At 41.8% G+C, this 11,860-nt stretch overlaps 1 protein-coding gene across 1 annotated transcript in view; it reads left to right on the forward strand.

Moving 5' to 3' along the window:
* Positions 1-10,816, forward strand: part of LOC144604345 (AP-1 complex subunit gamma-1-like) — an 88,997-nt gene extending 78,181 nt beyond the window's left edge. Inside the window, exons 22-23 of the mRNA XM_078418610.1 lie at positions 5,741-5,839; positions 7,999-10,816. Of these exons, the coding sequence (XP_078274736.1) occupies positions 5,741-5,839; positions 7,999-8,100 (201 nt within the window). The 3' untranslated portion in view covers positions 8,101-10,816. The remainder of the gene's footprint in view (positions 1-5,740; positions 5,840-7,998) is intronic.
* The last annotated feature ends 1,044 nt before the right edge of the window (positions 10,817-11,860 follow it).

Consider the following 11,860-nt stretch of genomic DNA (forward strand, 5'->3'; position numbering starts at 1 on the left):
AATTTGAAATCCTAGCTGCTTTACAATCTGTCATCATGTCTGACTCCAGATCTATTATTTAGTTTTGTATTTGTTTTCTGCAATGACCCAGCAAGCCATTCAGTTGTTTTAAAGTGCCCAAGATAGCACATGGTAAGAATATATCTGGACAGGCCAATCCTATATTGACTTAAATAGTAAAATTGCTAATGGTCTGACTGATTTGAAAGTCTCATAACTGTTAGGAGAGCCATTTCGGGGGTGATTTAAGCAATAGCCTGATTTAATCATACACAAATTGTATTGTGCAGCCAACAGGCTAAATTTCTCCATTAGCTATCTATATGCTGTGTCATAGACTGGGCAGATGCACCAGAGCAGCCACACACAATAGAGGGCTGCAGGCAGGAGTGAAAGGGTCTGATATGTCTTCAACATTCATTGCAGACCCCAAGAAGTCTCATGGCACAGGATAAACGTAGACAAGGAAACCTTCTCATGATTACCTACCTAGTCTTACGAGGCTTAATGATTCAGTGCTCCAATATGTTGAATAGCATGGCAAGGACACAAGGGATGTGAGGCTTTTCCAGCCCGCATCAGGAAGATACGAGGGCCTTCCTTGCATGGAGGCTCACCCACTCGATGGACACACTCATTTGATTGGCAGAGTAGCCCTCAAGCTCAACAACTTCTCCTTTGATTCCACCCTTTCCCCAGAATCAAGGTCTAGCTTTGAACCTCACTTGGGTGTTAACTGTCTTTTTGTTGAATACGTGGAACAGACCTTGTTCCAAGCTTATTCGGGACCCTTTCCCCAACTTTCTCCGATAAGTTACCAACCGCTTTGGTACTACATCTTGCACTTGTACATTATTCAAATATCATCTCTTTTTCTGCCAATTTCCATTCTGCGCTCACATTTATGGGGTCCTTCTCTGAAACTTCCCTTCCCTGGCCACTGACATTGTTTACAAGCACACTGATTCCCATGGCTACCTTGACTAAACATCCTCTCGCTGCGCAAAGGATATCATTCTTTTTCCCCCGTTTTATTCTCCATTGCGTTTATTCTGGTGATGAGGCCTTCTGCTCCGATGTCACTGTAATGTTCTTATTCCTGAAATATGACTCCCTCTCTACCACAGTGGATGGAGTTCTCAACTGCTTTTCCAGTCTGAAGAAGGGTCTCGACCCGAAGCGTAACCTATTCCGTTTCTCCAGAGATGCTGTCTGGCCCGCTGAGTTACTCCAGCTTTCTGTTTCCATCTTTGCTTTTCCTGCACATCTGCTCTGAACCCCCACTTCCCTCAGAACAGAACAAAGGCCAAATTGCCCAAAGGCCAGATTCCACCCCATCTGCCTTTGCAGACAGCACATTATCCTACTCAATTTCTGCCAGATCCAACATGATCGCACCACCAGTCACACCACATGCTCTCCTTCCCTTTGTGCATTTTGCACAGATTCCTCACTCTGTGACTCTCTGGTCCACTCTTCTGTCCACACTCACCACTTGCTGTAACGTAGCACCTCACATAGCAGCACCTGCCTATTCATCCTTTTCCTTTCCCACCATCCATGGCCCCGAGCAATCATACCAGGCGAAGCAGTGATTTGCTTGCACTTCCAATACAACGTCCTGCATTTGATGTTCATTGTGTGGTCTGTAGTACATTAGGCAAACCAAATGGAGATTAGGTGATCGCATCATGGAACACCTGTGCTCAGACAGCAGGAATGAACCTGATCTTCCAGTTCCATGCCAATTTAATTCTCAATCACACTCCCTTTCTGACCTATCTAATCCCTCCACGGCCATGGTATGGTGCAATGTAAATGAGAAGACCAACATCTTATCTTCCATTTAGGCACTTTGCAACTTTCTGGAATGAACATTGAATTCTCCAACTTCAGGTAAACTCTTCTCTTGTCATTTCCCTTTATGTTTCCATCTTTCTCACCCCACTCTTTAAAATGCCTTGCTAACGATTAGCACTCATGCTCCTTTTCTAACCTACCTTAACCTATCTCTATATGGTCCTTTCAATGTCTCTGCTATGAAAACTGCAAAAATGCCACTCTTTCCACAATTCTGAGGATGAGTCTGACCCAAAACACACAACCTTGACTGGATTTTCTGCCATACTGGCTAAGTTCTTCCAATATTTGTTTTTTATTTCACATTCCAACATCTGCAGTTTTACTTGTTTGTCATCAGATTTTCTCTGTGCAGTACTCAATTCCAATTTCAACTCCTCCAGAAAATGGAGCAAACCATGCTCCATCTGGTAGCAGAACCTAGACAGAATAGTGGCATGAGCTGATGTGTACAGGTGTAAATTTTATTTGCCGCATGTGAAGAAGGGCCATCTCCATAATGTCTAACCACCTACCTTGTCATTCATTAATACTGCTGTTGACAAGATTCCCACCATCATTGTCTTGGCTTGCAAGAGCAGTTCGGAGCAATAGTTTGCCTCCTGATTTTTTCAAAGCTCTTCCACCATCTGCAGGACATGTCAAGAGTGTGATGTAATACCCTCTTATAAGCTCCAACCTCTCAAAGATCTTGACCCTATCCATGTCTGTGCAATCTGCTTGATTCATACCCCATTCATCACCACAAATACTAGCCATTCCTCTATCACAGTGGAGTGAACCATCAAAATTATTTGCAGTTAATGGCCTAGAACACAAAGTGGTTATACAGCACAGAAACGGTCCCTTCAGCCAACTCATCAATGCCACCTTATTTATACCCTCATGAATTTATAAATCTAAAGTTACACCTTGGCCGCCTGTGCTCCAGAGAGACATTTTGTGGTTTATCCAGCCTCCTTATGTCAAGCCCTCCAGTCCTAACTTGTGAATTTTTCCTGCACTCTTTCCAGCTTAAATGGCCTACTCCTGCACCTATTGTCTATTAATGCCATCCTATTGCTGGACAATCAGAACTGCGCCCTTACCAAAGTCTTATAGAGCTGCATCATGACTTCCTGTTCCAGTCTTATTCTTAAAACAATAACCTTTTTTCTAAGCGTTGCATCTTGGAGATCTTGAGTGCAAGGGTATTTATATGTTTCTTTTTAGATTGAAGCATGTATTTTACCTTACCCATGTCCCACCTGAATGTCAGGATTCTGTGGTTGATTTGTAAACAGGTTTAATAAGTGTTGCAACTCATTCTAAAGATATAAACGCTGCTGGGACAGGTTAACTGTTATCTATGGAGACAGATCTACTTACACTCCTGTTTCCCTTCCGACTTTCAATAATATGGAACAGTCCTTGATCTTGATGCCAAGACCAAATCTTATCTGCCTGCACATAATGCATATCTCTCTGTTCCCATCATATTGGTGTGCCTTTCCAAAGGTTTCTTAAATGCCACTACCATATCTGCCTAAACCATTACTCCCGACAGCGCTTTCCAGACACCACCTTTTGTGTGTTTAAAAAAAACTTGCTCTACACATCTGCTTTAAACTTGGCCCCTCAAAGCTTAAATCCATGGCCACTAGTATTTGATTTCTCCATCCTGGAAAACTGTTCTGACTATTCACCCTATCTATGCCTCTCATCATTTTCTATACTTCCATCAGGTCTTCCCACATCCTCCAGTGTTCCAGGGAAAACAATCCAAGCCTGTCCAACCTTGCTCGGTAGCTAAATATCCCCTATTCCAGGCATCGTTCTGGTAAACCCTTTCCTCCATGTCCTTCCTGTATTGGGACAACCAGAACTGCATGAAATACACCAAATTCGGCCAAAGCAAAATGCTGCAAAGCTACATAATGATTTCCTGGCTCTTGTACTCAATCCGCTGACCAATGAAGGCAAACATACCACATGCCGTCTTTACCACTGTATCTATTTGCATTGCCACTTTCAGGAAGTTATGGATATGATCCCAAGAGCCCTCTGTACTTTAATGCTGTTACGGGTCATGCCATTAATTGTATATTTTCCCCTTGCATCTGATCTCCCAAAGTGCACTTGCTCGGATTAAACTCCATCTGCCATTTCTTCGCCCATTTCTGTAACTGATCTATATCCCGCTGTATATTTTGATAGCCTTCGTCATATTCTGCAAGCCTAGCAATCTTTGTGTCAAGATTACTACAGTCCTATCATTGATAAGTTGCAGATGAACAAATCGACCGTCGGAGAAAGACTACTTTAGGGCAAGATCGTTCTTGGACTGAGTCTGAGGAGTGTCTTCAGATCTAACACGTGACCACACTTTCTGTCTTCTAACATTTAAACTTTTTTTCTACTAGGTGCTATCATCTACATTAATAAGATCAAGTGGATGGAGTGATTTAATTGGGTCAATGTGCACCCTATTGTTTCTCTTGATCATTTCACGGTCTTAGATTCAGATTAGATTAATTGAGGTTAGCAATATGCTTTTGGGCCTAGTCAGTGAATAGCTTTTTTTTGGGTGTGGATAGGTGTAGGAGGGAATTTTGTGCTACACCCGTACTCTATATCTGGCTTTACTTAGATAGGGACAAACACTAAATAAAACAGCTCATAGATCAGTGGTGAGTCTATCTAACAAGTTGGTTTATTGAAGGCCGTAACAGTGTGCACTGGACAATCTGAGAGAACCCAAAGTGTTTTCAAAGATTCACAGTAACTGCAGCATTTTATATTCTTACAGCACAGTGGTTACTTGTGAATTCTACATTTTTAAAATAAGTCATCATTGATCATGGCTCTGGAATCTTTCATTTTTGTCTTTCCCCAGAGTTATCTTTAACCCTTTGCCTCCTGTTATCTTAAAAATCTCTCTCGAACAAATAAATGCCAATATCCCTGTAGGGAGAATTGATGGGGTCTACTTACCAAAAAGGGCCATTCATTAACTTCTGGGAGACTTGCCCACCAAACACAGTGACAAATAGCAGCTGTAATCACGTTTGCAACGGATAAGAACCCAGCCACTACTGCGAACAACTACCCCCCCCTCAGTAGCTAAGGAAGCCTTCTTTTCAGCAGAGTGTATTTTTACCCTAAGTACCCTTAGCTACTTATAACCCCCAATGCTCATTTTAACTAAACTAGCTGTACTGTGGAACCTAAACAGCATGATAAATTTATTTGTTACCCACCAATGTTGGTCATTTTACCCATCACGCTTCCCCAGTATATAAGTTCTAGGGTTAAACAGGCTATAACCAACCCATCGTCCTTATAATTTTCATCAACAATAGGAAATATCCATCACAGCATGACATCTCAACCCTTGTACTGAATACCCTGACCAATGAAAGCAAGGCTGCCACACACCACCTTCACCACCCTGTCTACCTGTGTTGCCACTTTCAGGAAACTATGTACCATTTGCCTCTAGGTGTCTCTGTTCTACAACACTCCAGGGCCCTGCTATTTACTCTGCCGGTCCTGCGCTGGTTTAACTTCCCAAATTATCGAGGAGAGGGTGAGAGCAGAAATGCAGAAAATAGATAAGATATAATTAGGGCTTTGTCACAGAGATCTCTGAGACATCTCTGTAAAATGACGTATGGTTCTTGGGATAGGTAGAATAAAGCCAAGTTACATGAACCCCGATGAGACATTAGGTGAAAACATATTTGTAATTTACTGTGAATTCATTTATTCTGCCAAGTTGAATGTATACTGTTGATGGCTCTCTTCAATAAAGACCCAGTAAAGAAGTCGTGAGGGGGAGGGCATGGATGAACAGAAGAAAGTTTGAGTTGCTCATTCATATACAATTTCTGCCTTGCAGTCTTTCCAACTTCAATTGATGTCTCCCAGTGGCAGCATCATTCCTGCTAAGAATTCTGGAGCAATCACACAGCTGATGAGAGTTCTCAACTCCCAAAAGGTTGGTCTTTTTTTCCCTACCATCACTGCCCTGTCCCCTGTCAACTCTCTCCCCTGCAACATGTTTGTATATCTTATTTAAAAGTATCTTTCTCACAGTGGCTCTGTCACCTGTTCATTCATGCCGTTGTTAAGTAAATGTTTGGAATAGCTTCTCTCTGCATGCTTGTATTGGAGTACAGGAGTGTAGTTTTATGCAGCTTTGAAGGGCATTTACAGGAAAAGCACCAATAAAGTGAAGGTAAAGCAAAAACTGTAAAACTGGAAATTAAAGAATCAATGGAGAGAAGAATAGTTTGAGTGTTAGGATACCTTTTTCCATTTCCACCTCCACTCATAGCAACAAGTTGAACATTTTAGTTAGTCATTTAGTGTTAAACATGGTTCCGGACAGTAATTTCCCCAAGTTCTCAGGATATCTTGAAAACCAAAGAATGCGTGTTGTTTTCAATTACCATTGAACTGCCAAATGATTGCCTCTTACCAATAATTTATAACTACTTTTTTCCTTGAAGAAAGCTCTAGGGTTAAACAGAAAATAACTTACTCATCTGTCTGAAGAAGGGTCTCGACCCAAAATGTCACCCATTCCTTCCCTTGAAGAATCAGGGGTATGAAGTCTTATTCCTTGCAAAGTAAATTGATTATATAAAACTGCCCTGCAAGAATTTCACGTGGCCAACCTGCCATATCTTCTTTCTGATCAGTAGAAAAACAATTTCGGCCAAGTAACTCCCTTCAGGAATTTTTGAGTTCAATTAAAATTCAGTTGGCTTTACAAAGCATTCTGGACTGAGGATACCATCAACCACATCAACACCCTGCTCCCCCCTCTTTGATATTACAAAGGGACTGATCCCTCTGTATATTGGAGCTCACCACGGATGTTTTTACCCATGATAACGTCCAACGCGTGTACAGGCTGTGCAATAGACAACTTCTTGTATTCTTCCCACTCTCATGGGTCCAAATGGAGATTCCTATACTTTTATTTTATTTGTTTTGGTGGAGTTCCTTTAAATGCAGGAATCAAACACATTCCCAGCCTTGCCTCTACATCTGCTCAAAACCAGCCAGATGGCAGTTCTTATTACTAATGAGAACTCATCCAATAATTTTGCTGTATTCACTGGCGTCTAACCTGCTGAATTAACAATTTTACTTTTTCTGTTTCTAACGAAACACTTGAGCACCTGTACAACACATTAAATGTTTTTTCCCCCCCTGCTGATTTTTGGCCATCCGCTGCTTCCCTCCCTCCACAAGGGTTTCTGGAGAGCTCTTCAGCCTCCAGTCCATCGCTCTACCAATAAAAGTGAAGCCCACATAACAGCCAGCAAACCGAATTGGGGGACATCACAGGTGAAGTCAAAAGAGCCTGCAGATACTGGGACCTGGAACAAAAGCAGAGTGCTGGATAACGGCAGGTCAATCAGCATCTGTGAAGGCAAAAAGGTTTTGTTGTCAATGCCCTGCATCAAGACTCAGGGAGGGGGGGAAATGGGAATGGTTAGCCATATGACGCAGTACGTAGGGGATAGGATCATTGCTGGTAGGTAATAGGTGGATCAAGATGGAGAGGGTAAGATGAGTAAATAGAACGTATTAGACTGTAGAATACTCTGGCAATTTGCAGGCTCAAAAGTGCTGGGCAGTAATTGACCCAGCAGCCCACATAGTAGCTTCAACTTGAGGTTCCAGAACTACTTTAAACAGCTTCTCAACTGAGTTTGCATAAAAGTGGAAGGGGCTTTATTCTATTTGGGCGTCTAGCAAATGAGTTTAGGAAGTGTAGGAAAATAACCGCAGATGCTGGTACAAATCAAAGGTATCACAAAATGCTGGAGTAACTCGGCAGGTCAGGCAGCATCTAGGAGAGAGGGAATGGGTGACGTTTCGGGTCGAGACCCTTCTTCAGACTGAAGAAGCGTCACCCATTCCCTCTCTCCTAGATGCTGCCTGACCTGCTGAGTTACTCCGGCATTTTGTGATACCTAGCAAATGAGTTTGATGCCTTCTTGTAATTGACACTTCAGTTGGGATAATCATAAATAGTCATTGACTATTCCAACCTCTGGAAATTTCCTGGAAACATGATGATGTACTTGGGGGTACAATAATACTGAGGTTTGATCTCAAGTGTTTTTCTTGCCTTTAAAGCACCCATTGAGGATGAGACTGAAGTTAATGTACAATCACAAGGAAGTACCGATTGAAGTAATGACAGATGTCAGTGAATTCCCAACCCAAGCCTGGGAATGACTTGAACACAAAAGTTGAATCCATGGACTAGACTATACACTGTGCTGCAATATCCAGTCACCCTGTGGTAAAGCCGACATCAGACTTCACCTGTATTGAAGAGGAAATTGATTATTTCCTGGTAATTCTACAAGGACATTACTTGTGTGATGGATCCATTGTATATCTGAGGTGGAATCTTATGTCTTTAACAATCTGTTACCATGGATCTGTTTGTAATAAGATGTTAAGTAGCTTTGAACAAAAATATTACCTAAATGAATAGGTAGGCAAAATCATGTGCTCAGAACCCAGCCCATTGGTTTAGCTCAAAATTCTATTTATTATTTGAAATATTCAGAGAAAACACAAGGAATATTCATAAGTTAATGCTGTGACAACTTGTACAATTTAATATATCCAGATAATTAATTTCAGATTGTTACATGTAGATGTTCCATCGATGGTTTTCTTCCGGTAGAATGCATACTTCTTCCCAAACTGCCCTTTCCACTGACCAAGTCGACCAGTGCCACAATCTTGCAGACTCCCTCACAGATTTAGAAGGCTTTCGGTAGTGCAATTGCGTTATTCTGCAAGCACTAATGATCCTCCTCCACTGCAATGGTCTGGGTTTATTGGAGAATGAAGCAAGGTGTTTACAGTCCAGCTCCTTGTTTTCCCCCTGAGGAAATCCTAGTGACCAAGAGCCTTTAAACCACACTGTAAGCTATTAAAAATTGTGTTGCTTTCTTTGCTGAAGATCTACACTTCTGTTATAAACTTGTTTTGCACTGATATGAAAAGTAAACAGAATTGGACACTGGTTACTCACCAAAACATGACTGCTTTTTAAAGGAATGGGGGTTAGGCCATCTCACACTTTGAAATGAGCCATTTTGCAGATTCACTGATAGGGCAACACACTCCCGTTGTTGGGCAATGCTTTATTTCTTTTTGTTGACTATATTGTAACATGGCAACGTTCTCATTTTTGTAGTCTTTGTTCAAAGTTCCCAGATGAACATGAAAATCTGTTGTAAATGACACCCAGAAATAGGTATTCTATCAGCATAATATATTGCTGCTAATTTGTTTGAACCTAAGGTGAGGTTTGATGTACTGAAGGAGGCTATAATACTGTTTCCCAAAATAGATCTGTTAACTTGCATCCAAACAGTTAATTGTATCTTTTTTTTCTCCATGTTCTCATTAAATCAGGATTCTACACTCTAAAGTGACAGCAGAATTGCAATATTTGTTATTCTGCCTGCATCTCCAGAAAGGTGTGAAATATGTAGTTAACATTGCTGCAGTTCACAGATCAAAACAAAATGTAACTCAATTCAATTCTGCCTTTGGCAGATTATGTGGGTGGAGATGATGGGAGTCAAAATTGAAATCTTGTTTTGTTGCATTTGCTTTATCCAATGTCACCTTGATTGGGTATTTTCTGTTTGTTTTGTGTGTTATGTCAACAGGTCTTACTATTCCCTGATGTAGCTACTGGTGTAGAAAGTGCAATGCAAGTGGCAAGGTTTGTGTTCCAGGTTTGTGGCTGTAAACTGCAATGGCCTTCTTGCCAATGGCTGGAGACAGCAAGCTGTACCGCAAAGCATTTAGACCCAACTCCGTAAATTTTAGTTTGAAATGTCTTTTGATGTTTGACACAGTGTATGTCCATGTGGAATCCGGTAATAAAATTGCTGGGTTCTGTAGCTCTCGGAACGATCTGTATTGCACCATTTCTGTAGCTGCATTGAACTCAAGAACATGACTGCAATGCAACTTTACTCAAGAGAGCTAATAACTCATCAATGAAATGGAATGTGTTCGTTTCAAATCCATCAACAATGTCCTGAAGGCCAGCTGCTGGCCACTGTCTGCACCAAAACACTAACAGGTTACAATTTCCGGGTTGCAAGCTAAATAAAGCAGACAACTACAAGCCTTGTGTTAAGCAGGTGAGACTTAGTGAATGCTTTTCCGAATCTGCTTATCAAATGAGTAAGGTGGATCACGGTGCCTGGAATAGCTTGGGTCACTTCACCAATATTCAGGCAACATATGCCCAAACAGTAGCACAATCTCCATAGGCTATTGAGGTTGCTGGAAAACTCTTGCTGCACCATCCCATTTTTCTGTAAAATAAGCCTTGTTCACAGTTTAATTTTATGTACATTTTGAAAGTGTTCAAATGAACTTTTATTTTGTTCAATGAATGTTGTACACAACGGTGAAGACACAAATGTAGGTTGTTAACTTTGTACCCAGTAATAAAAGAAAATTAACCATGGATGTTTTCTTGTACACCTGGAGAACTGAAAGATTGGGATGGTTCACAGAGCTATGGTTATAACGTCTGTATGAAGAATGTAGACAAACGTTGATAACGTGAATAAATGGCTCAACTGAGTGAAACAGAAGAGCAAAGGTTTGGCCCAGTACACTGTGGATTATTGGTTGTAACCAGAGCAAGGGGTCTCCTGACTGGGGCTGAATCAGTAGCTGGTACTTGTAACCGTGTTTGTTTTATAATCCTGGCTGGTGTCTGTCTCTATGTCAGCATGTGAGATTTACGTCTGCCTGGTGGTTGACAAGAGTGCAGTGGATGTACGACTAGGTGAGTTTGAATTGGATTTATCTAGAAATGTAGCACTGATGAGCTGTGGCAGTGATATGTTGAGTATATCATGGGCATATAAACAGAAAGACCATACTATCAGTACGGTACATTTTGGCACTGAATAAAAGTTATTTTGAAAGCAAGTCTCGTTTGCCTTTTTAAAACACTATTCCTATTCCAGTATTTGAGAATTTCTTGAATTCTGGTTCCATACTATGGATCGTCAACAACTTTCAATTTCAAATAACACCCCCCCCCCCCCCCCCCAATTCCCTCTTTCCTATGTACGCTCACCCTGGTATGCACACATTCCTCCCACCATCTTCCACGATTTTTCTTTCTCCCCTTCCCCCACACCCTTCTCCTTTCCCCTTCTTCCCACACACATCTTCCATCCACGAGTCTCCCCATTACCTTTTACCCCTCCCACTTCTTCCCCTGTCCACTTTCCATCCATATCCCTTGGCACTCCTCTCCTTATTTAATGTTCTAGACTCCTTTTCGCCTCTAGCTGTTATCACTCACTCCACCCATCAGCTACTCAACCCACCCCATCTTCATCTGTATCCACCTGCCAGGCTTTGTCCTGCCCTCCCCTCTCTCTTCCAAATTTCTTCTCTCTTCCCCCCGCCCCCCACTTCCAATCAATCAGAAGAAGGGACCTGACCTGTAATGTCATCTGCCCATTCGCTTCAGATTTGCTAAGTTCCTTTGTGTTTTGATCAAGATTCCAGCATCTGCAGTTTCCTGTGTCTTGACCTTCAATGTGTGTTGGTGCAATGACTGTGTATGTTTAGCTACATGTCCTTAGGATATACCACTGCAGAAAAGGTGTGATTTCTGCTGCCGTCTGGGTCTTGACTAAATGAGTTGCTTATATAAAGCCTCTCATTGCATCTCATTTTTAGTGGAATAACTGTCCCCTCATCAGTTGACAAGGGGGTTCAATAATGTAACTGCAGTCTGATGAGCCTGAGTGGGGTCGTGGGAAAGGCACTGCGGCAGTGGCCTTCCTGCTTTCTCTGGCTCTGGTGACTTTGTCCTGTTGGCTGCCTTCGAATTTGAAAATTTGAAATAGACCATTTTGATCAAAATACACTAGCCTGTTCGATCCTGGGCACAAGACTCCAGCGCCCTTTGAGGAATGCCACTGTT

This window comes from Rhinoraja longicauda, chromosome 22 (genome assembly GCF_053455715.1).
Source record: "Rhinoraja longicauda isolate Sanriku21f chromosome 22, sRhiLon1.1, whole genome shotgun sequence".
In the NCBI taxonomy this organism is placed as follows: domain Eukaryota; kingdom Metazoa; phylum Chordata; class Chondrichthyes; order Rajiformes; family Arhynchobatidae; genus Rhinoraja; species Rhinoraja longicauda.